Source organism: Zootoca vivipara, chromosome 2, assembly GCF_965207765.1.
Source record: "Zootoca vivipara chromosome 2, rZooViv2.hap1.1, whole genome shotgun sequence".
Classification (NCBI taxonomy): Eukaryota; Metazoa; Chordata; class Lepidosauria; order Squamata; family Lacertidae; genus Zootoca; species Zootoca vivipara.
In genome coordinates, this window is record NC_142584.1 from 72,557,647 (window position 1) to 72,579,823 (window position 22,177).

At 44.8% G+C, this 22,177-nt stretch overlaps 1 protein-coding gene across 1 annotated transcript in view; it reads left to right on the forward strand.

Moving 5' to 3' along the window:
• Positions 1-20,953, forward strand: part of NISCH (nischarin) — a 39,499-nt gene extending 18,546 nt beyond the window's left edge. Inside the window, exons 13-21 of the mRNA XM_035106124.3 lie at positions 394-502; positions 10,139-10,257; positions 12,215-12,270; positions 12,760-14,073; positions 15,070-15,244; positions 16,132-16,285; positions 17,085-17,213; positions 17,713-17,874; positions 19,402-20,953. Coding sequence (XP_034962015.2) covers positions 394-502; positions 10,139-10,257; positions 12,215-12,270; positions 12,760-14,073; positions 15,070-15,244; positions 16,132-16,285; positions 17,085-17,213; positions 17,713-17,874; positions 19,402-20,030 — 2,847 coding nt within the window. The 3' untranslated portion in view covers positions 20,031-20,953. The remainder of the gene's footprint in view (positions 1-393; positions 503-10,138; positions 10,258-12,214; positions 12,271-12,759; positions 14,074-15,069; positions 15,245-16,131; positions 16,286-17,084; positions 17,214-17,712; positions 17,875-19,401) is intronic.
• The last annotated feature ends 1,224 nt before the right edge of the window (positions 20,954-22,177 follow it).

The following is a 22,177-nucleotide window of genomic DNA, read 5'->3' on the forward strand; positions in this document are numbered from 1 at the left end:
TTGTGGGCATCCCTGAATTTCACTAGGTCTGCTTTGAGTATGAGTAACGTTGGATATTGCCCATAGGAAGAAACAGTTACTGATGGGTTTCTTCTCACTCTTGGGTTTTACTTTTGAGTTTCTTGGGAAAACATTCCTAACATTTTCTTTCTGGTACTAACGTGAATTAGTCCATTGAAAGGTGGATAATTTACTTGCGTTCATACACTTGACTTTTAAAATTTATCTTAAGTGCTCTTAATGCAGTATTGCCAACATCCAGTATTATGGCGAAGAAGCTGTGTTTTAATTTATCACAGCCCTACTGCTTGCTAACAAATCTGTCTTTGTTTTCATTCAAGATAGGGATGCTTTGTGGCCTTTGTTCCCAGCCCTTCATTTTTTCTTTCTCAGATCCCTGAAGATTCCAAGCTTTCTGCTGCCAGTTCAAAATCAAACTGTTCTTCTCTTTCTGTACATCCTCCCTCCCCTTCTCTGCCTCGTCCTGTCAGCTCCAGTCAAGGTAATCATGTATGTATCATGCTGCATGGCCAGGCCTTTTGGTTCTGTCTTTCTAGGCTGCATTCATATACATGAATTTCTTTACAGGGAAATGGGATTTGGCAACATCAGTGGAAGCACAAAGGCAAATGATCAAATACTTCTGTATCCATGGATGGAGGCAGTATTGCTTCTGAATACCAGTTACTGGAAGCCACAGGGAGAAGAGTGCTCTTGTGCTCAAATCATGCTTGCTAGTTTCTCACAGACTTCTGGGTGGTCACTGTGAGAACAGAATGCTGGAGTAGATAGGCCAGGGATGTCCAACACATCAATCGCAATCTACTGGTCGATCCCTGTGAGACTTTGTGGTCGATCGCAGGTCCCCTTCCGGCCCCGGCCCCTCTCCCTGCGCTGGCCTCTATTGTTGCAGAAGGGAAGCCTGAGTTTTGAAACGGAGGCTTTTATGTTGTCAGCATTTGGAAGGTTAGTGGCTGCCTCTGTTCCTTCCCCCAATAGTGTGCTTTTCCCCTCCCTAAAAAAAGAAAAAAGCTCAACAACTTTGAGCTGAACCCCTAAAAAACGGGTAGATCACCGCCAGATTTTAAATTTGAAAGTAGATCGCAGTGTCTCTGGAGTTGGGCATCCCTGAGATAGGCCATTCACCTGATCCACCAGGCTCTTTTGTGTGTTCTCATCAGCCCATAACTCTCTACTGGTGGTGAAAAGGATGCAGGTGGCACTGTGGTCTAAACCACTCTTGGGCTTGCTGATCGGAAGGTCAGCAGTTCGAATCCCTGTGACGGGCTGAGCTCCCCTTTCTCTGTCCCAGCTCCTGGCAACCTAGAAGGTTGAAAGCATGCCAGTGCAAGTAGATAAATAGGTACCGTTGCAGCAGGAAAGTAAACAGTGTTTCCGTGCGCTCTTGTTTCCGTCACAGTATCCCGTTGTGCCAGAAGTGGTTTGATCATGCCACAGGTCATACAGACAAACGCCAGGTCCCTCGGCCTGAAAAGCGAGATGAGCACCACAACCCCATAGTCACCTTTGACTGGACTTAAACGTCCAGGCGTCCTTTACATTTACCTTACCTTTACCTTACTGGTGCTGATAATACTACATGAGCAGTAAATGAGGCATATACTTCAATTTATATAGGTTATTGCAAGCAAATAAAATTCAAAGTAGAAAACATTTTACCACATTTCTTCAAACACTAAGAAGATTGTGGTAGGAATTTGGAAACATCCAAATGTTGTATGCGCAAGTCCTTGCAATATCTTTCCTTGTTTTCTATCCTCTATCAGTGCAAGACATTTCCTCCCAAAGTATGTGTGCTTGGTTTTTTTTAATGTTGCTAGTTTTCACAGGTTCTTTTTCAAATATCAATGTAGCCAAAATTCAAAGTCATGGACATATATATATGGAATAGGTGACCTGCCTCAGCTCTGCATGCAGGAGGTCCCTGGCATCTCTAGGTGGAGCTGGGAGAGACATCTTCATGAAAACCGGAGGCCCACTGCCTTCCACTGTTGACAGTACTGAGCTTGATATCTGACTCAGTATAAGGTAGCTGCATATGTTCATGTGAAACAGGTGTTGGAGAAAACTGCTGCCTGAGATCCTGGAGAACCACTATGAGATTAGACAGTAAATGCGACTCTTCATTTATGTGGGAGTTACGTTCCGAGGCTCCCAGTATGTTTCTGAGCACAATTCAAAGTGTTGGTGCTGACCTTTAAAGCCCTAAACGGCCTCGGCCCAGTATAACTGAAGGAGCGTCTCCACCCCCAACGTTCAACCCAGACACCGAGATATAGCTCTGAGGGCCTTCTGGCAGTTCCCTCACTGCGAGAAGCGAAGTTACAGGGAACCAGGCAGAGGGCCTTCTCGGTAGTGGCGCCCGCCCTGTGGAACGCCCTCCCATCAGATGTCAAGGAAATAAACAGCTAGACTTAGAAGACATCTGAAGGCAGCCCAGTTTAGGGAAGTTTTTAATGTTTGATGTTTTATCACTTTATTATTATTATTATTATTATTATTATTATTCTGTTGGAAGCCGCCCAGAGTGGCTGGGGAAACCCAGCCAGATGGGCGGGGTATAAATTTATTATTATTATTATTATTAGCGAAATCACGTATATTTGAAGCACCATTTTAAAAGCCTGCGAACACCCTGTTCCGCCCACGCCCCATTCCACCCCTTTTCTGATGTTTTTGGGTCACTTCCAGGTTCTGCACGTGTCACACACATATCGAATGCGCCTAAATCAGTCTCTGCTGGTACTGAGCTAGATAGACAATAGTTTTACGTAGGCAGTATCGGTGCATGAAAACAACTGTATAGACAATCATAGATTTTCCATAGAAGGGTAAAAAGTGAAGGAAATAAATTAAAACGATGAACAACTGGTACTTGTTCAAAAATAAAATATTCTAATAACCTTATCTAACTTGGTAAAACCTGGACAGACATGCATGTTTGTAACAGTCTTCCGGGTTGAAACTTCCAAGGATGGACATGTGTTCTGCCATTTTATTTTCTGAAACAACTGCTGATGTTTTTGTGACACCATCTGTTTCCATAAAGTATTAATCATATCAAGTGTTACAGGAAAACTGCCTTTTTGCAGGAAATCCAAGATTTAAATATTTTTTTTACAGGAAACAGAAAAGCACAAATATTTCTTCAGCTTCCTTAGCTACTATCAGAATTCAGTAGATTGTTTTTCTTCATAATGAACAGGTAGACTGTAGGGGTCTTCTGTTGAAGAAATTATCAACGTGTGATGTTACACATTCAAAATGGTTTTTTTGGTTGCAAATTAATTGGAAATACAAAAGAAATTCTGAAACTAAATTACATGACACTTCTAGACTGCCATCCTAACCCATTTACTAGAGAAGCAGTTCAGCGGGACTTGCTTCTGAGTAAATGTGCTTAGGATAATTCTGTTAAGACAGGAGTAAGCTACCACATCCCACTAAAATAATTTGTCCTCACTTCTGAGCAAACACAGTCAGAATTGGGCTGTTAGCCTTACTTCATACCATAACCAAGGACCGTTTCACATGAATGTATGGCTAGGATTACTATAAAAACATTGACAGCTAAAAATATTTCCATTTGTCTTTGATTTTAACAATTATTGTTCTCTTGAGTGCTTGGGGTTATATATAGAAGATAGTTGCAAAGAAATATATATAATACCAAGTCCATTTAACTTTGTTCAGTACATGAATTCCTCCCCTGAGCGCACTCGCCACTCACAGCCCTCCTGGGAGTCCAGCCAGCCAGTCATGGGACAGTTGGGGGGAGGGGCAGTGATGGAAAATTCCAAACATGGGCTCACATGTGCAATAGGGAAAAGGATGAATGCAGTGGACAAATGGATGCCTCCCTAATTTTGATCTGAATGACATAAAATTATTTAAATGACTTCAAATCTGAAACAATCTGAACTGCAGTCCAAGCCTTTCACACATTTCAGCAGCCCAATTATTTCAGTGGAAGACTGCAGCTCCATTGAGATCATTTGCTTCTGTCAAGCATAAATGCAGCAGCCTGGGTGGGGAGTAATAAGAGTCCAAGCTTCTGATGAACCTGCGTATTCAGTAATTATTGTTAAATTATCAGTATGTCAAATAGGTATTGTCACAGTGGCCGGAGCGGACTACTTCAGAGTAACGACGCTACACAGCTCTGCATTTTATTCTTTTATTGGTGCTGCGTATTTACAGTGCTAAAGTCATTGCTATTTACACGGAGTGATGTGATCAGTCGGTTTCAGAACCTCCTAATGGCTTTTGGCACGTCTTTCTCCAACACAAAAGCTTTGGCAGACCCATCCTCTTTCCCCTCCTCTTTCTGCGTAGTTCTGGCGTTGGGGGGATGGGTCTCCCTCCCTTATTCGCCCCTTCCTGTCCCGCCTGGGACCCTGGCTCCTCTACCTTGCCTGAGCCTCGGACCCGACTTCCTGCTTCCCTACTGGAATCGGAACTCTCTCTGCTTTCCCCTGTGCTCGGTGATTGGCTTGAACTCAGGAGGGGAGGGACTTCGCGATATCCCCTGTCCCTCACATCCACCCCCCTCCCAAGCTCTCCTTCACCCCTCCCCAGGTCCCCCCCAGGTGTCGGTGACGACTGGAAGCCTAAGAACTCAGTGCTTTCCGAGCCCGTTGGTGTGAACACCTCCCCCCAGTCCTGCAAGCCCCCCCCTTCCGCCTGGGAGGATGGGAATCCCAAAAAGTCCGTGGCGTCAGAGCTGGTGGGGGTAAAAATGTTCTGCCAATCTGCTCCTTCCTCTGACTGGGTGGATCTCGGTGACACCCATACCTCATCCTCTGGTTCCTCAAACTCCGCTTCCCAGCGCCATGGTGAACTGCTCTCCCGTGCTTCCTCCCCCTCCCCCTCCCTTTCCATGTGCCAGGGCTTGGGTCTATGGGGAAAGAGGGCGTGAAATTCTTCTACCAGGAATTCCTCCTGTATCTGAGTGGCTGGGACCCATTCATTCTGGGACGGTGGAGCATCCTCCCATGCCATGAGGTACTCCAGTCCCCCCACCCCCCACCTTGAATCCAGGATGGCCGTGGCCTCATTGAGTTGCTCCCTGCCTTCCCTCTCCCCCCCTCCCTCAGGGGTTTGTTCGCTGTCTCGGAGCCTGCTGCTTTCCCTGTACGGCGACAGCAGCGATCTATGAAACACAGGGTGCACCCTCATGTCCTCTGGCAGTGCCAGCCTGTATGCCACCGGGTTGACCTGTTGCGTGACCGTGAAGGGGCCCAACCTTCTGGGCGCCAGCTTTTTGCATCGCCCTCTGATGGGAAGGCCCTCCGAGGACAACCACACTTTGTCCCCCACCCTAATGACCTCCCCCGGTCGCCTGTGGCGATCTGCCCCCTTCTTGTACGCTTCCTTGGCTCTCTCCAAGTGTTCTTTGAGCTGCTGGTGCACCGTCTCCAGTTCCTCTGCCCAATCCTCAGCCTGTGGGCCCTCCTCCTCCTCCTCCTCCTCCCTCTCTGGGAAAGATCTGAGGTCACGCCCGTAATTGGCCTTAAAGGGCGACACCCCTGTGGAGACGTGCACCGCATTGTTGTAGGCAAATTCTGCCAGTGGCAGGCGATCCACCCAGTCCGTTTGCCGCTGGCTGACGTAGCATCTCAGGTACTGCTGCAGAATGGCGTTGACCCTCTCCGCCTGTCCATTGGTCTGCGGGTGTCTAGCCGTCGACAAGCTGACCTCCACCTGCAGGAGGTTCATGAGCCGCCGCCAGAACCTGGAAACAAATTGGCGGCCACGATCCGAAATAACCCTTAAAGGTAATCCATGCAGTCTGAATACGTGATCCACAAACAGTTTGGCTGTCTCTTCTGCAGAGACCGCCCTGGCACACGGTATAAAGTGGCACATTTTGGACATGAGGTCCACCACCACCAACACTGCGGTCTTGCCCCTGGATGAGGGCAGGTCTGTGATGAAGTCCATGGACACTACTTCCCACGGCCTGTGCGGTGTGGCTAAGGGCTCCAGCAAACCTGCTGGTGGCACTCTGACCACCTTTGCCCGCTGGCAGGTGTCACAGCCCCTTACATAATCCCTCACATCCTCCCGCACCCCTGGCCACCAGAAGTGTCTCATGACTAGGTGAGTGGTTTTATCCCTCCCAAAATGACCCGCCGTTGGGTTGTCGTGCATCTGCTTGAGGACCGTACGTCTGAGCTGGGTGGTGGGCAGGTACAGTGCACCCTTGTAGAAAAGCAGCCCCCTGCGTTCTGCAAAGTCTTTTGCCTGCTCCCCCCCCCTTCTCAGTTCTCTGAAGATGCGGTTGGCAAATTCATCCGCTGCCGTCAGTGCTGTGAGTTCTGCCTCGCTTACCACTGCTGCTCCGCAGGACCAAGCTGACGGGGGGAAGATGTGCCTGGGTGCCGGTGGCGCCTCCTCCTCCATGTACTCTGGCTTGCGGGAGAGGGCATCCGCCCTGACATTCTGCTCTCCCGGGATGTAGTGTATGGAGAAGTTGAAGTTCGAGAAGAACTCTGCCCACCGTATCTGCCGCTGGTTGAGCACCCTGGCAGTTCTCCAGAACTCCAGGTTCTTGTGGTCTGTGCACACCTGGATGGGGTGCTTGGCGCCCACCAGGAAGTGTCTCCAGTGCTGGAACGCAGCGTGGATCGCAAGAAGTTCCCGATCAAACACCGTGTAGTTTCGCTCTGGCTGGGTCAACTTCCTGGAGAAGAAGGCACAGGGTCTCCACTCTCTGTTGGCGTCCAGTTGCAACAAAATGGCGCCCACAGCTTTATCAGAAGCATCTGTCTCCACGCGTAGGGGCGCGTCCTGAACCACGTGGAACAGGTTCTGGTCTGAGGCGAACACCCTCTTGAGGCTTTCAAACGCTGCTTGCGCCTCTGGTGTCCACCTGAACTTCTGCTTGCCTCTCAGGCAGTCAGTGATGGGAGCCGTAACGCGAGAGAAGTTCTTGATGAACTTCCTGTAGAAGTTGGCGAAGCCTAGCAGGCGTTGGGCATCTTTGCGCGTCCTGGGGCTGTGCCAGTCCAGGATGGCCTGCACCTTGTCCTTGTCCATCGCCAGCCCCTTGTCTGACAGCTTGTAGCCTAGGAAGTCCACCTCCTTGGTGTGAAACTTGCACTTCTCCAGCTTCACATACAGGTGGTTCTCCTTCAGGCGCTGCAACACCTCCCTGACATCCTTCACATGCTGCACTGGGTCATCGGAGTAGATAAGGATGTCATCCAGGAAGACCAAGCATTTCCTGAAAAGGAGGGACCCCAGGACGTGGTGCATGAAGGCCTGGAAGCATGCTGAGCCCCCTTGCAACCCGAAGGGCATCACGAGATATTCAAAGGAGCCCAGAGGCGTGAACATCGTGGTTTTCCATTCATCGCCTTCCCGGATCCTGATCAAGTTGTACGCCCCCCTCAGGTCTAGCTTGGTGAAAATCTTGCCCCTGCGTGCCGCTGTCAGGAGATCATCCACTCTGGGCATGGGGAAAGCCACTGGCTCTGTCACTGAATTCAGTCGTCTAAAATCCACCACAAGACGGCGCTGTTGCGTGTCTTTCTTGTCCACCCAGAAGACCGGGCTGCCCCCTGCTGCCTTGCTTTCTCTGATGAACCCCCGCTTGAGGTTCTTGTCGATGAAAGCGCGCAGATCCTCCAGTTCCTGGTCTGACATGGCGTACAGCTTGGCTGGGGGTATAGTTGCCCCTGGCACCAGGTTGATCTGGCAGTCAAAAGGCCTGTGTGGGGGTAGGTGGTCGGACTCCGCTTCGCTGAAGACCTCCTGCAGGTCCCAGTACGGCTTGGGTATCGCCTCACCCCCTTTGACGTGCATGGTGGCCACCGTGGCTATCGGAGGCCCCTCCCCTGGTTGGTGCTGCATGCAATGTTCCAGGCAAAAGTCCGATCCAAAAGTGATGCATCTCTGGTGCCAACTGATGGAGGGGTCGTGGCGCGCCAGCCAGCTCATGCCCAAGACGATGGGGGGGTCTGAGATGGTGGTGACGTTGAATGCCAGTGTCTCTGAGTGCCTCCCCACCGTCATTCTCATGGGGGGGGTTTGATGAGTGATGGCCCCTCCCAGCAGCTCTCTGCCGTCAATGGTTGCCACGTGCAGAGGAAAATCCAGCTGCAGAAGCTGGATCTGGTGCTCTTCTGCAAAGTTTCTCGAGAAGAAGTTCGCTGAGGCACCACTGTCAATTAGGGCGAGGACCGTCAGGGGATAGCCATTTGGGAGCGTGAGCGTCACTTCTAGAACCACTCCTGCTCTGGGAGGGGTGGGCTGGCTCTGCTCCTCTCTGTGCGGGTGGGTGGGCTGGGGCTGTTGTCTGCTGACTGTGCCTGGCTGCTGCCCCTTGTCTCCTGCAGCCAGGCTTTCCCGTTTCCCTGCTGTGGTGCTGCGTCAGTGGGGGAGGGCACAACCGTTCCCGCCTTTCCTTGCCACTCCCTGCGATGTGGGCAGTCTCTGACGAGATGCTGGGGGGAGTTGCAGAGAAAGCAATTCCCGCCCCTTCCCTCCTTGCGTCTTGGCGCCGCTGGGGTTTGAAAAGCCCGCGCGCGCGCGCTATCAATCTGCATGGGTTCCTGGTCCTGACTGGCCCCAGGCGTGGCTTGAAAGGGTTGTTGGGGGAGTGGCTTCTCCTGCGACCGTGGGAACCAAGCCCGCTTTGCGCGCGTTGCTTGCTTGTCGCTCCACCGGGATTCCTGTCTCACCCCCACCGCCAGAGCCGCTTTGCTCAGCTGATCCATATTACTGGGCTTTGGACCTCTTGAGAGCTCATCCTTCACCTCCTCATGCAACCCCAAGTAGAACGCCGCTTGCATTGGGGGTGACTCGAGTTCCCACCCCAATCTGTGCACCAGCATGGTGAATTTCGCCCAATACGCGCGAACTGTCATATTTCCTTGGCGTAAATTATGAAGTTCCTCCTTAGTCTGGTCCATATGACTATCGGACGAATACATCGTTTTCAAACCTTCTAGAAATAGTTTGACATTCTTCATGCAAGGATTCTTTGTTGCGATTAACGGTCTTAGCCACTCCCTGGCTGCCCCGGTAAGGTGCTCCACAATAAACGCTACCCTGTGCTCATCATCAGGGAACTCAGCGTGGTGCAGCTCAAGAGCATACACAATCTCAGTCTCAAAGCCCTGATATTCCCTCGGGTCTCCATTGAACTTGCTTACTAGGGTCCCGGCTCTCCTTCCTGGCAGCACTTGGACTTGGGGTGCCCCTCCCGCCTTGTTTTTCTCTGCATCCAGCTTGTTTTGGAGGTCTACCGCCACCGCCCTTAATTCCTGCTCTCTTTCCTGTAGCGCTCTCACCTGTTCCGCAAGTTGTAGCCGGTCGTCCTGGACCTTCCTAGTCTCTTCTTTAGCTGCCTTCAATTCCCCCTGCGCCTGCAGCGACAGCTGCTGCAGTTCTTGCTGGGCTTGCTCCGCGATCTGCCGCCATTTCTCCGCCTCTGACACGCTCATCCCGGCAACTCCAAAGTAGCCCAAAAAGGATTAGGAGGTTGCTGTCACAGTGGCCGGAGCGGACTACTTCAGAGTAACGACGCTACACAGCTCTGCATTTTATTCTTTTATTGGTGCTGCGTATTTACAGTGCTAAAGTCATTGCTATTTACACGGAGTGATGTGATCAGTCGGTTTCAGAACCTCCTAATGGCTTTTGGCGCGTCTTTCTCCAACACAAAAGCTTTGGCAGACCCATCCTCTTTCCCCTCCTCTTTCTGCGTAGTTCTGGCGTTGGGGGGATGGGTCTCCCTCCCTTATTCGCCCCTTCCTGTCCCGCCTGGGACCCTGGCTCCTCTACCTTGCCTGAGCCTCGGACCCGACTTCCTGCTTCCCTACTGGAATCGGAACTCTCTCTGCTTTCCCCTGTGCTCGGTGATTGGCTTGAACTCAGGAGGGGAGGGACTTCGCGATATCCCCTGTCCCTCACAGGTATGTTAGTTGATGGGTGTGCATTTCTCTAAGTAACCTCAAGCATAGGTTGACATTGTATACATGTATGCTTGAAATACAATGCATTTTCTTTCTCAGAGCATGTGAGAGTTAATACTATTTAGTATATTTCAAATCACATTTGCTTGTTTTTACATCAGTGGTGTTCAAGAACTTTTTTTTATCTGTTCTAGAAATAACTTTTAGAAAAACAATCCTAGCCAGCAGTTTCTCATCAAGTAGTTCGACTCCTACAAGCCATACAGTTACTCAAAGATGCTCTGAAACACCAGGCCTGAGAAGCAGAAATCAGGTAATGGCTCATTTTCTGAGACAGTGTTTGCAGTATCATAAACCAGCTAAGTCTGTAGCCCACTCAAACCTGGATGCCAGGTCTGAGAAAAGTGGAATAAGATTTCTGCAAGATGGCTGACTGCAAACGTATTTCAAATAGCTGTCCATATGTTAGATAATATTTCTGCTTTAGTGAATTTGTAGGTATGTGTGTGTGTGTGTAAAAGAGAGAGAGAGAGGCAGGCAGGTGGGCAGACAGAAAAGAGACAGATGCAAAAAATCACATGAGAAAACTATACCGTGGCTATTTTAAAAAAGCAAACAATTTTTCTTTTCCTGAGATTTGCTTGTAAACTCCTGATACAAGGAAATCGGCTGTATTCACGCATGACAAGAAATTCAGCAGGCATTCCCCAAGGGTGGGGAACTATATCTGCTTGGTGGGCCAGATCCTATCTTTGTTCAACTTCCCTCATAGGCAAAGTTCAATAGGTAGCCAATGCACCCAAGTTGTCAGTATCCTGGCATCACAATAACTGCAGGTTCCTAGGTGGATGATCAGCTAATTATCAGGACTTGCAAAGAGCTACCTGTTGACTTGCCATGTTGCACCAAAGAACAACAAAGCCTATACATGCCATTCTGCTTTAAAGGGGGAAAGCACTATTCAGAGCAATCACTAGCTACTTCAGATAGCCAAGTGATGCTTATTAAAGTCATTTTAAAGTTAAATGGGTTATCTAGGGTTGCCATATTTCAAGAAGTGAAAATCCAGACACAAACAAATTGACATTTTAAAAAAAAACGCCAAAGAACTTGACACATTCCCTTGGGGGGGGCACATACACACACCCAAAATATTGAAATCCCAGTAATGTTCGGGATAATCCGAACGTATGGCAACCATATGCCTGTTGTCTTTGTCCATGGAGTTTTCTTGGCAGGGATACTGGAGTGGCTTGCCAGTTCCTTCTCCAGGTGGATCACGTTTAGTCAAAACTCTCCACTATGACCTGTCCATCTTGGGTGGCCCTGCATGGCATAGCTCATAGCTTCTCTGAGTTATTCAAGCCCCTTCGCCACGACAAGGCATTGATCCATGCTTTTGAATTATGGTGCTGGAGGAGACTCTTGAGAGTCCCATGGACTGCAAGAAGATCAAACCTCTCCATTCTTAAGGAAATCAGCCCTGAGTGCTCACTGGAAGGACAGATCGTGAAGCTGAGGCTCCAATACTTTGGCCACCTCATAAGAAGAGAAGAATCCTTGGAAAAGACCCTGATGTTGGGAAAGATTGAGGGCACTAGGAGAAGGGGACGACAGAGGACAAGATGGTTGGACAGTGTTCTTGAAGCTACGGACATGAGTTTGACCAAACTGCGGGAGGCAGTGCAAGACAGGAGTGCCTGGCGTGCTATGGTCCATGGGGTCACGAAGAGTCGGACACGACTAAACGACTAAACAACAACATGGCAACCATATTATAGTCCACAGTTAGCTACTTATTGAGCCATATTAATCTTTCAAACTATTCTTAAGGTTGTTATGTGACTAGACCCACATTTTACTAGAATATCGTGTCTCTTGTATGTTTGTTTCTTCACTTTAATATTTTTCCTGCTCTTAAAGCAATCAATGATTCAGGCTTACAATCTTAAAAACACAAAAAGAAAAGTGATTGGAAGGGAGAAGCAAAGAGACCCTACTTCTTAGTTACAAAGTTCTTGTAAGTGTTCTTTCCAGCAAGCACTGGCAAAGCAAGCTCCCTGCAGCTGCAATGTATGGGGACCGTCTGATCTCTCTCTTGTCAATTACTCTCTACTTGGGAGTCAGTAGGAACAGCCTCCCAGCGGCCCTTAGTCCCCTGGGCGATGGCAAACGGAAGAATGTACAGCCCTTCAGTTGTGCAGTACCAGGGAAAAACTTGACAGATGCATCAGTGTGACTTACTTATTCTGATTCCCTTCTCTTTCAAGGTACCTGCTTCTCAGTTGGATTCCTGCAACAAATATGAAAATGCCCATCACATGTGGTGAGAGTGATGTTTCATTTTGATTTCCACTTCTACCTGTTGAACATTTACATGCATTCAAAACGTGTAGCTGCTAGAGATCATTGTAAAGAGAGGAGAAATAAAGTTGTGGAGACTTAAGGGGGTTCATCTGCTTGGGAGTTCCCTGTACTTCCTGTTTAAAGCAGAAGTGGGAAACAGGAAGTGTAGGAAGCAGCTCTACAAAATGCAGATGGGGCAAATTGAGATCAGGATGCACTCTGTACACACTTGAAATGGTTTGTAAGGATCAATGGAATGAATGCATACCTATGGTTATGTTCAGCAACCGTCTACTTTTATCTCAAATGCCATTGCCTCATTACACATAATAATAATAATAATAATAATAATAATAAATAATGCATATACTGTGTTTTAAATATTTTAGTAATGAAGAGAGTGAGACTTGGAAATAGGATGATTATTTTTGAACTTGGATTAATATAGTTTTCTATTTTTTTAATAAAGCTTGGGCCATTCAAAAGAAGAACCTGATGCCTTGCCCGACTCTCTTAATGCTGTCATCCTGCCTTTCACCTGTATGTCGTACGCTGCCACAAATCAGGATTTTGTGCAACATCTCTCTGCTTTGATAGCTGATGCTGTGGAAAGTGCACCCTCTTTCTCAGTGGAAACTCAAAATACAGGGAACCTTTTGAGTGATTCCAGAGTTGCAGATACCGAAGATGGCTATTTTGAAATGGGGCTTCATGAAGGGGACAATGTATTTGAGTTCATCCCTACATCAGATATTGTGCAAATAGCTTCTGACAGCACAAAAACAGAGCCGGATGACATAGTCAAGGTTCTCTGGAGCTTTTGTATTCAGGTTCATAAAGGACTCAAGCAGTTTGCTTCCTGTTTGGTTTTGACCAATAGTGTGGTAGCTGTATTTGAAATCCCTCAAGATCCCAAAGGAAACTGCCAGAATATTCTTTCTGCCTTGAAATTAGCACTGTGCTTTCCATATTCTGACCTTACAGAATTTGGCTTTTTAATACCAGAAATATGTTTGACACTCAAGGTGAATAATGGCGATACCTGCTTGTTTGTTGTTTCGGACTCTCAGAATCTGCAAGATTTCTATTCCTGTTTACATATGTCTTGCTCTCAGAGCTGTATGCCTGCTTTAACAAGTTCTGTATTGTACTGTGGCAAAGCAAGTTTGCAAGAATTTGTCTACCAGCTTATGGGATTTTATCACATTTCATCTGAAAACACAGAGATAAAGGGTTGTTTCCCTGCCTACCTTTTCTGCCGTAATAAAGCTGATGCTCAGAAAGTCTTGTGTCAGCTAGAATCTGCCAGTGATAGCAAAACTTCCTCTAAACACGTTGGTTGTTCTGCACTTTATTCAAGATTTCATAAATCTGCCGAAGAGGGCCACTACATGTTCCATCCTTGTTGGATATTTCTAACACCCCAACACCTACACATAGTTCAAGTTGACTTTAATGTACTGCCAGGTAAACACATAGACTCTGAGAACGCAAGGAGCATATTCAAGCTGAGCAGGATTCCACTAGCTTCTGTTCTCTTGCACCCTGCCAGCCATTCTATTCAGCAAGAGGGTTCGTTTTCAGATGGCCATGTGCTTGAATTGCTCGTTGGCTACAGATTTGTCACAGCTGTATTTGTCCTACCTCATGAAAAATTCCGTTTTCTAAGAATCTACGGTCTTCTGAGGACACTTTTACAAGACATCAAAACCATAATTATTTTCAAAGCAGAATCTGTAAGAAACCCTCTCTGGGACTCCAAGAGACCTGGCCAAACTGCAAGGTGAGGATAACTGTTTTGGATGTCACTTGTCGCAGCGTGGCTATAATTCTAGCCGTCTCCAGAAATTTAGCCATATACGTGTGTTTAAAATTGCAGCATGGGAGGATGGGAACAAACCTGTAGGCCCCAGGTTTCTGGCATATTTTTGTTTTTCAGCTGCATCCCCTTCTACATGGCAGGGTCTGGACTTCTGCTGCTCTTTCTACTCGTGCAGGTTCTTCTGTATGATTTGGACTCCTAGAAGATGAAGGTTCTAAATCACACAGGGAGCCTAATCTGATGTGGCAGACTCCCCAGTTCAGAACTTAATCCTCAAATGCGCAGAGGGCTGCAGAGCTGATTGACAGAAATGTGATGGAGGGGACAGGGCCAACAAGTTGGTCACCTTCCTCCCTGTTGTATGATTGTAATCGCATGTGCTGAAAAAGAGCTAGTGAGATCTTCTTGTTGGTGAAGAAGGCTTGTAGTGAACTGAGCAACGAGTATTCTATGAATTGCCAGTTTGATAACCTCTGCCTCTTGTGGTTTACAAAATGCTGCACAGAGGAGGTGTACATCTGGGGAAGAGTTCCAGTAAGTAAAACAGTTGGTAAAACTGCACAATTAATGTACCGTATGTTCAGTCGTACAAAAGTGCAGAAGGCAAAGGGATGGGTTTAAGGGTAAGCTTGTGATTTGCTTAGTCTTTAGCAACTGCATCATACTGTTGGCTCATGTTCAGCTGTGGTCAGCTAAGACACCTAGGACCCTTTAACATATCCTTTTCAGCTTGGATTAAGGATCATGATCCTGAGATCTTGATAGGAAGTATTTTAAGCAGAGGCTGGACAATCATCTTTCAGTGATTCTATAGTTGCATCCTGCACTAAGCAGGAGATTGGACTAGTTGACCACCAAGGTTCATTTCAAATCTGAGTCTGTAAGTTTGAATGAAATTGTGTTTCATTCATTTGGGTTTGCCTCTGACAGTGTATATTCATCTCTCTTTGTTCCCAGCTTTTGCAAGCCACATTTGCCATTCTCATCTCTGTATCCATCTGAATTTCTGATGCAGAAAATTACTGAAGAGAACCAAATACCTGTGCACCTTCCGGTCTCTTCATCTCTTCAGTATGTGGCTGGGTTAAAGGGGAAATCCATTATGGAATTTTTCCACAGCAGCATTGCTGAGGTATTGTACAATACACAGGGAAGGGACATTCCTGATGGTAGAGGTTCCAGATGTCTAGCCATGTTAGTCTGCTGCAAAAAAGCTAAATTGTCCTCGGGCACCTTAAAAACTAACTGGTTTATTGTGGCATGAATTTTCATGTTCAAGATATGTTTTGTCTTACATAATAGTTTTTTCTGGGGAGGGAGAAAAGGATAATAGAAATTGTGCTGATGCTTTCAGATTTTACTATCATTAGTATTGTAAGGTCATACGACAATAGATTGGGTTTTTTATTGCTCTAAAATCAGATAGACCAGACAACAGCAAGGACAAGAAATTTATCATATTTACAAGTTGCATTTTAAAGAACTAACTCCCACAACTCTCAACAGTTGTAAATATTCTATTATTATTATTGATTTGACCATTTGGGTTTACTCATCGCAGCAGCATCAAAATTGTTACTCCGCTTCCACCAATAGTGAGAGCTAAACTTTGGTACAGTATATGTATATGGGCACCTCAGTTACTTTAAAAGTCTGAAAATGGGAACACTCTTGGGTCCAGTGGTAAAAACTCTGGATGTTAAAGAATATTTCATAATACTGATGGGTGCAAACCAAAACCACAAACAATAGGAAAATGTGGATCCACAGGAATTCTTGCTCCACATGTTTCATCAGTCCTCAGTTTTTTATATCAATAGGGGAGATTTCCAGTGGCAAGCAGGCATTCCAACTCTACGATTCTATGATTCTATGAATTTCTTCCCGAACTGAAGCTATACTCTCCAGCAATTGAATTAAGTAAAGTGGGTTAGAAAGGACTTTCATTTTATAACTATTGAAGAAGAAACTGCATTCAGACACTTAAAATAGTTGATTATTGCATTGTCAATATTTTAGGTGGAAAACGAAGAACTGAGGCATCTCATGTGGTCATCTGTTCTGTTTTATAAAGCTCCTGATATGGAAGCAACAGCTTGTGTTCTACTCTCAACTAAAGCTATTTACTTCTTGTTAGACGATTCCGTGACTCATTCTAACGAACACCACTTCGGTAAGGCAGAATATATAATCCCTGGCTTCTAATAATGTTTTCACGGAGAAGTGATTTTAGATTGGAGCAACTTCCATATTCTTGACCTTCATTGTATGAACCATTTTGACTAATGAATTAGAATGGGTGGTATCCTTTGGAAGGATCCCCACTCCCCCAAAGTAAGCTCTGTGTGTGCCATGATTTTCCAGGAGTGCAAAATAAATGGCATTGGGGTTAGAAGATATGAAAAGGAAATTCATTACCTTTTTTCAGTGTTAAATAATTATTTAAGGCCACTCTTGGAACAGAACTGTATGCCATGAGGCAAGGAGGTTTGAGAACACTGTGTTTTTCTTGTAACGCTAATGCAGGGGGGGATAAGGAGGCATTTGCAAAAGAGAACTGGCAGGTGGAAATACAGTTCTTAAGTTTGCTGAGCTGTGAATTCTCCCCACAACCCTTCCCACAAGACTGTATTCAGCTATCTCACCACCAGCAGCAGCTAGCTGCAAGGGCAAAATATAATTGGGGAGTGGTCTGCAGAGGAGAGCAGGGAGTGCATGAATGGTTGCTGCTTGTTTATTTTCCTTTACAAATGCTATTACTCCTATTACCTCAGCAAACATGGGTAGGGAACCCATTTTTGCTAGGGCAATATGAAGTTCCACCTTTAGTTAGGGGGTTATTTCTATTTTCTGTAATAAATAAGTTACACTGACTAGTGAACCTTCTCTTCTGAGATCTTAAAATGACCCTTAAAACTTCTTCGCATAAAATTACCAAATTTCTTAAATACTATCCATACTCAATTTAATAGATTTTTGGAACAATGGACAATTGGACTATGAATTCAGTTCTTTCCATCTCTCTTACTGCTTGGTCCTAAAATTAAATGATCTCCACTCAGTGAACATTGGACTTTTTGATCAGTATTTTCGACTCGCTGGTAAGTAAATTTATTTTCCGTTTCCCTTTCTCTTTCTTCCTTCTGTCCCCCTCCCACCATTAAACTTAGCTCATTTATCCTAACCATTTGGTCTTACATACTCAGTTAATGAAATTTATCTATAGCGTGCCTGGCATTAGTTTAGCATTGGCACAGCTAAAGTTCTGCACATTTTCAAACACTGGCGTATTTTACTGAAAATGTCTAGTTTTAGTAGAGAGATCTTTCCGGTAAAAGTGTGATTTTCAAAGAATTGTTGCAGTATTGCCTGTACAGTGGGGCAGTGCTCATCAGAGGTTTGGTATTGAGTGTTTAGGAAGGAAACAGACAGGGTATAAATAATAAATTAATAACAACAACAACAACAACCACCACCACCTAAAATTTGGCCCAGTGGACATATATCCTCTGTTACACGGGAAGGAAGGAAGAAACCTACACAAAATGTTGTAAAATTGTAATAGGACTTGAAGCACATTTGATTCTGTCTTGTTTTCAGGGCGTTCAGCTGAACATATATTAACTTGTCTAACCAGAGACAGTTATAGCACTCATGCCTTTATTCAGCACCTTATGGCAGTGCTCTCACTACTGGCAAGGACACCATCCCCAGAGCCAGTGGACAAAGACTTCTACTCTGAATTTGGAAAGAAAAATACAGGTAAAATTGTTTGGAAACATTTTACTTAATAGGACCTATAAATAGATTTCGCCATACTGTCATAGCTGCCAAGTTTTCCCTTTTCTCGCGAGGAAGCCTATTCAGCATAAGGGAAAATCCCTTTAAAAAAGGGATAACTTGGCAGCTATGCATACTGTTCTAGAGTATGCAATATACATTAAATGTGTTAAGATCCTTCCTTTTATGGAAAATGCAATGTGTGTAGCACATTATTGGCCAATAATGGAACTTGTAATTTGAGACCGAGGAGGAGACAACTCTTTATCGGTAAATTTCATAGGGAAATAAATTGTGATTTTTAGGGAAATAATTTGTGATTGGGTAGAGTCTGGAGCAGGCATCCCCAAACTGTGGCCCTCCAGATGTTTTGGCCTACAACTCCCATGATCCCTAGCTAAGAGGACCAGTGGTCAGGGATGATGGGAATTGTAGTCCGAAACATCTGGAGGGCCGAAGTTTGGGGATGCCTGGTCTGGAGGTTTAGAGAAGGGAAGATGGAAAAGCAGATGGAAATGAATAGCCTTAATTGTCTGAGTTTTCTTTTTGCTGATCTAAACACTGTACCATTTAGATTTTCCTCTTTCTCTGTCCCTCCCTTGCAAAGAGCCCAACTTATTATAGACACAAAATTAACAGGATGGAAGGATTCCAGCCTTCTGACACAGTACTTTTCTATCCCCACCTGCTGGCTGAAGTAGTACAATCCCATGACTCCCACACCATGTGATTTCTTTGCATGTGTAGAGAGGGTATGAAGAGTGTTTCTGGGAATGCTAAACTAGTATAGAACTTAACTGAAAAGCACAAAAAATACTGGGGTAGAGGGGACCATATGGGATTATGCTGATAGCTGCATTTTAGCACTCTTCCCCACTCCCTCCTGAGTAAATTCCAAGAATGAAAGAGGAAGTTGAAAAGTTAGGCCAACAAAAAAGTTGACCATCAGCAGTTAACTTCTTTCAGAAAGCATTCTATACAATTTATTGATACTTGGCATGAGCCGGTGTAGTGCTTAGTTTGTCTGACTAGGCCTGGGGAAATTGTAATTCAGATCCCCACTCAGCCATGAAGCTCACACTGGATGACCTTGGACCAGTTGCTACCTTTCAGTATGATTTTACAGACTTGCTGTGAGGATACAGTGAGCAAGGGAATAACCATGTATACTACCCTAAGCATCTTGGAGAAAGGGGCAGGGACTAAACTGCAATCTTAAAAGTGATGTGATTTAGTAGGTTCAAAGTGCTTCCCATACATTATTTCAATGAACCTTAGTACGGGCCTGCTTGATGTGGTTATCATCACATTACATGTGGGGGACTGAGGCTGAGAGGGAATATATTTGACAAAGTATCCACTTATCACTCCAAGTTTCAGTTTGAAAGCCTGCTGTTAATATTGCAGATAAAAACATGCTGTGTGAATTTTAGCCTAACTTTTTAGTTGCTTCCTTGGTAGAATTATTTTAATAAGTGCAGACTATAAATTGTGTATTTCTCCTTACAGGGAAAATGGAGAATTATGAACTGATTCATTCTAGTAGAGTGAAGTTCATATATCCCAATGAAGAAGAAATTGGGGACCTTGCCTTTCTAGTAGCAGAGAAGATGAACTGTGTGATTAACTTTCAGTCTCTGAATATACTTCTCTATGTGCTAGCATTTCAAGTGAATGCTACAGAAGGGACTGCTAAATCCAACAGCTCACTTCAACCTAAAACGCTGATCTTAACCAGCTCGGATATGTTTCTTTTCAATGAGGATTACATCAGTTATCCACTTCCTGAATTTGCTAAGGAACCGCCAAAGAAAGACAAGTATCAACTTGCAGATGGAAGAAGGATTCGTGATTTAGACAGAGTGCTCATGGGATATCAGACATATCCGCAGGCGCTCACGTTTGTTTTTGATGACATTCAGAATCAAGATCTCATGCAGAATCTGACCCTTGATCACTTTGGCAATGTTCTCAGTTTTCCTAAAGGGCAGGTCACCCAGGAAGGCAGCAGCAGTCGAGAGGTCCTGTGGTGTGTCTTCATCCCAAGTCCAGAAAGCCGCGAGAAACTAATATCTCTCCTTGCTAGGCAGTGGGAGATCTTATGTGGTCGAGAGCTACCTTTGGAGCTCACTGGGTAGTTTCATCTTTTCCAAATATTTTAGTTACTGCAGAGCTGAGAGAGATCAGGCCGAAGACTATGACTTAAAGCACAGCTTTGATTGAATTAAGCAGGGATTGGCACTCTCTTCACAGCAACATATTACATTGAAGTTTCTTGTGTGTTGCTGTTATAGTTCCTTGTGCAGTGAAGAGGTTTTAATAGTACAACCAATCTGCTAAAACATTAAAACTGGAATTTTCTAAACTATATTTTTATGTAACAGTACACATTCAGATTCCTTATTAAGCATCCCAGGCAACTGTATGGAACAAAAGGAGTCAATACTTGGCATACTTTCATTAGGACTGTTATGTTTCCACTGTGGTTTTTGTACATATAAATCAGTCTTGCTATTCTATACAAGCTATGTAAATAATGGTAACTAAAAATGCTTGAGCTATGTCAACGTGCAATGTTCTTTGTTCAAGATGTATTTTATTGCCTATGCTGCTAACAATTATTTAATAATCCTTATAATTTTTACATTTCATTCTTTTATGATGTGTCAAATTTAATTTTGTTTGCTAATCATGAACATGATGGAAGAATTCACCTATAACTGAAAGTTACTGTTACATCTGATGGACACTTTTAAACAGTTGTGAAAAGTTATCAATTTCAGTTCACTAATGCAGACAAAGGTTGGCCAGGGTTGACAATAATTGCCCTGTTGCCAACAAATCAAAGGATACTTGTAGTTCAGAGCACTGTGTTTTTCTGTTGCCAAGTTTCTCAATACAAATAAACCAAAATTTGTGTTTCTGACTTTGATAAGAGACCATTATAGCAAATAATCCAAGTCATGGGCAGTTCCTTCCAGGGGAAGCTTTCATAAAAGGGACTGAGCCTATATGATTATTTTGTCTATCTGGCATACACAATAAAAACCTATTGCAAAATACTTGGACTTCACAAATTTGCATTCTTTCAAGAATGATTCCTTTGCGATCCACTTTTCTCTTGCGTAATCTGGCAGATGTATTAATTATGCCAAACATTATTAGAAGCATATTTCATAATGGGAAATAAAAGAAGGGAAATGTTCCCTTGAGTGAAATGATAGTTTTGTATAGTTGAAATGGGCAACATTAGGGACAACTAACTTCTTAAGTGTTCATTAAACTCTCTTTTATTTTGTGTGGAGAGGAATGTAGAACTTTTCTTGAAATAATGCTTACAAAAAGAATGGTTGATACCATTCTTGCACAACGGCCATTCCCTGACATCATTCTTAGGATAGCGCAACAGCTAAATACAAGTGTCTTGCAATTTTGAAAGGTGCAACACATGGCACAACTGCTGTTATGATTATACTTTGATAATTAAGCTTGCACACTATCTCCCATAATATATTTAAGGAGAATTTGGGAGTGGGGGAACTCTTCCACTCTAGATAGCAGGAAACTGGCCAATTGTTTCTAGTACACTTGAATTCTAGGGGATGAAGTATTTCTAGCCCAGATGCATGTTATCATAGAATTCCTTGTTTTATACACCATAATCACAAATCTGATGTATCTGAAACACAAAAGCTCATACCGATGACAAACTTAGTTGGTCTCTTAAGGTGCTACTGGAAGAATTTTTTTTATTTTGTTTCAACTACGGCAGAGCAACACGGCTACCTACCTGTAACCACAAATCTCCAGACGAGGTTAGCAGCTCTTTGGCCCACAGGGAACAGAAGGATATCCATGACAATTCAACATCTTTAGTTCCACATGTGCAGCCTTTGGGTGGCCCTGAATGAGTTTACTGGAACTCGGGAACAATGGAGTACAGGGTATCAGTGAATGTTGTCCATGTTAAGCCAAGCCACTTGCAAGTACTGTATAGTGTTAGTACTTTCAGTGCTTTTCAACTACTTGAAAGGATCACATTTCCCTACATCATTTGGTAATAGGTTAAAAGAATGGAGAGCTGGACTTCTCTCTCAAGCACAAATCATACCCTTTTAGAGGCTTGCTGTCCTAGATGAGTTCTGACACTACTGACTCAAGAGCTCAAAGTCACATGTAGTCATTCACACAATAACCTTCCTCACAAGGTTTTGTTTTTCGCTAATGAAGCTGAGCTATAATTTAGTTGGTTTACCCTTAATTATATCCTTTTCTCTCCCTGCCT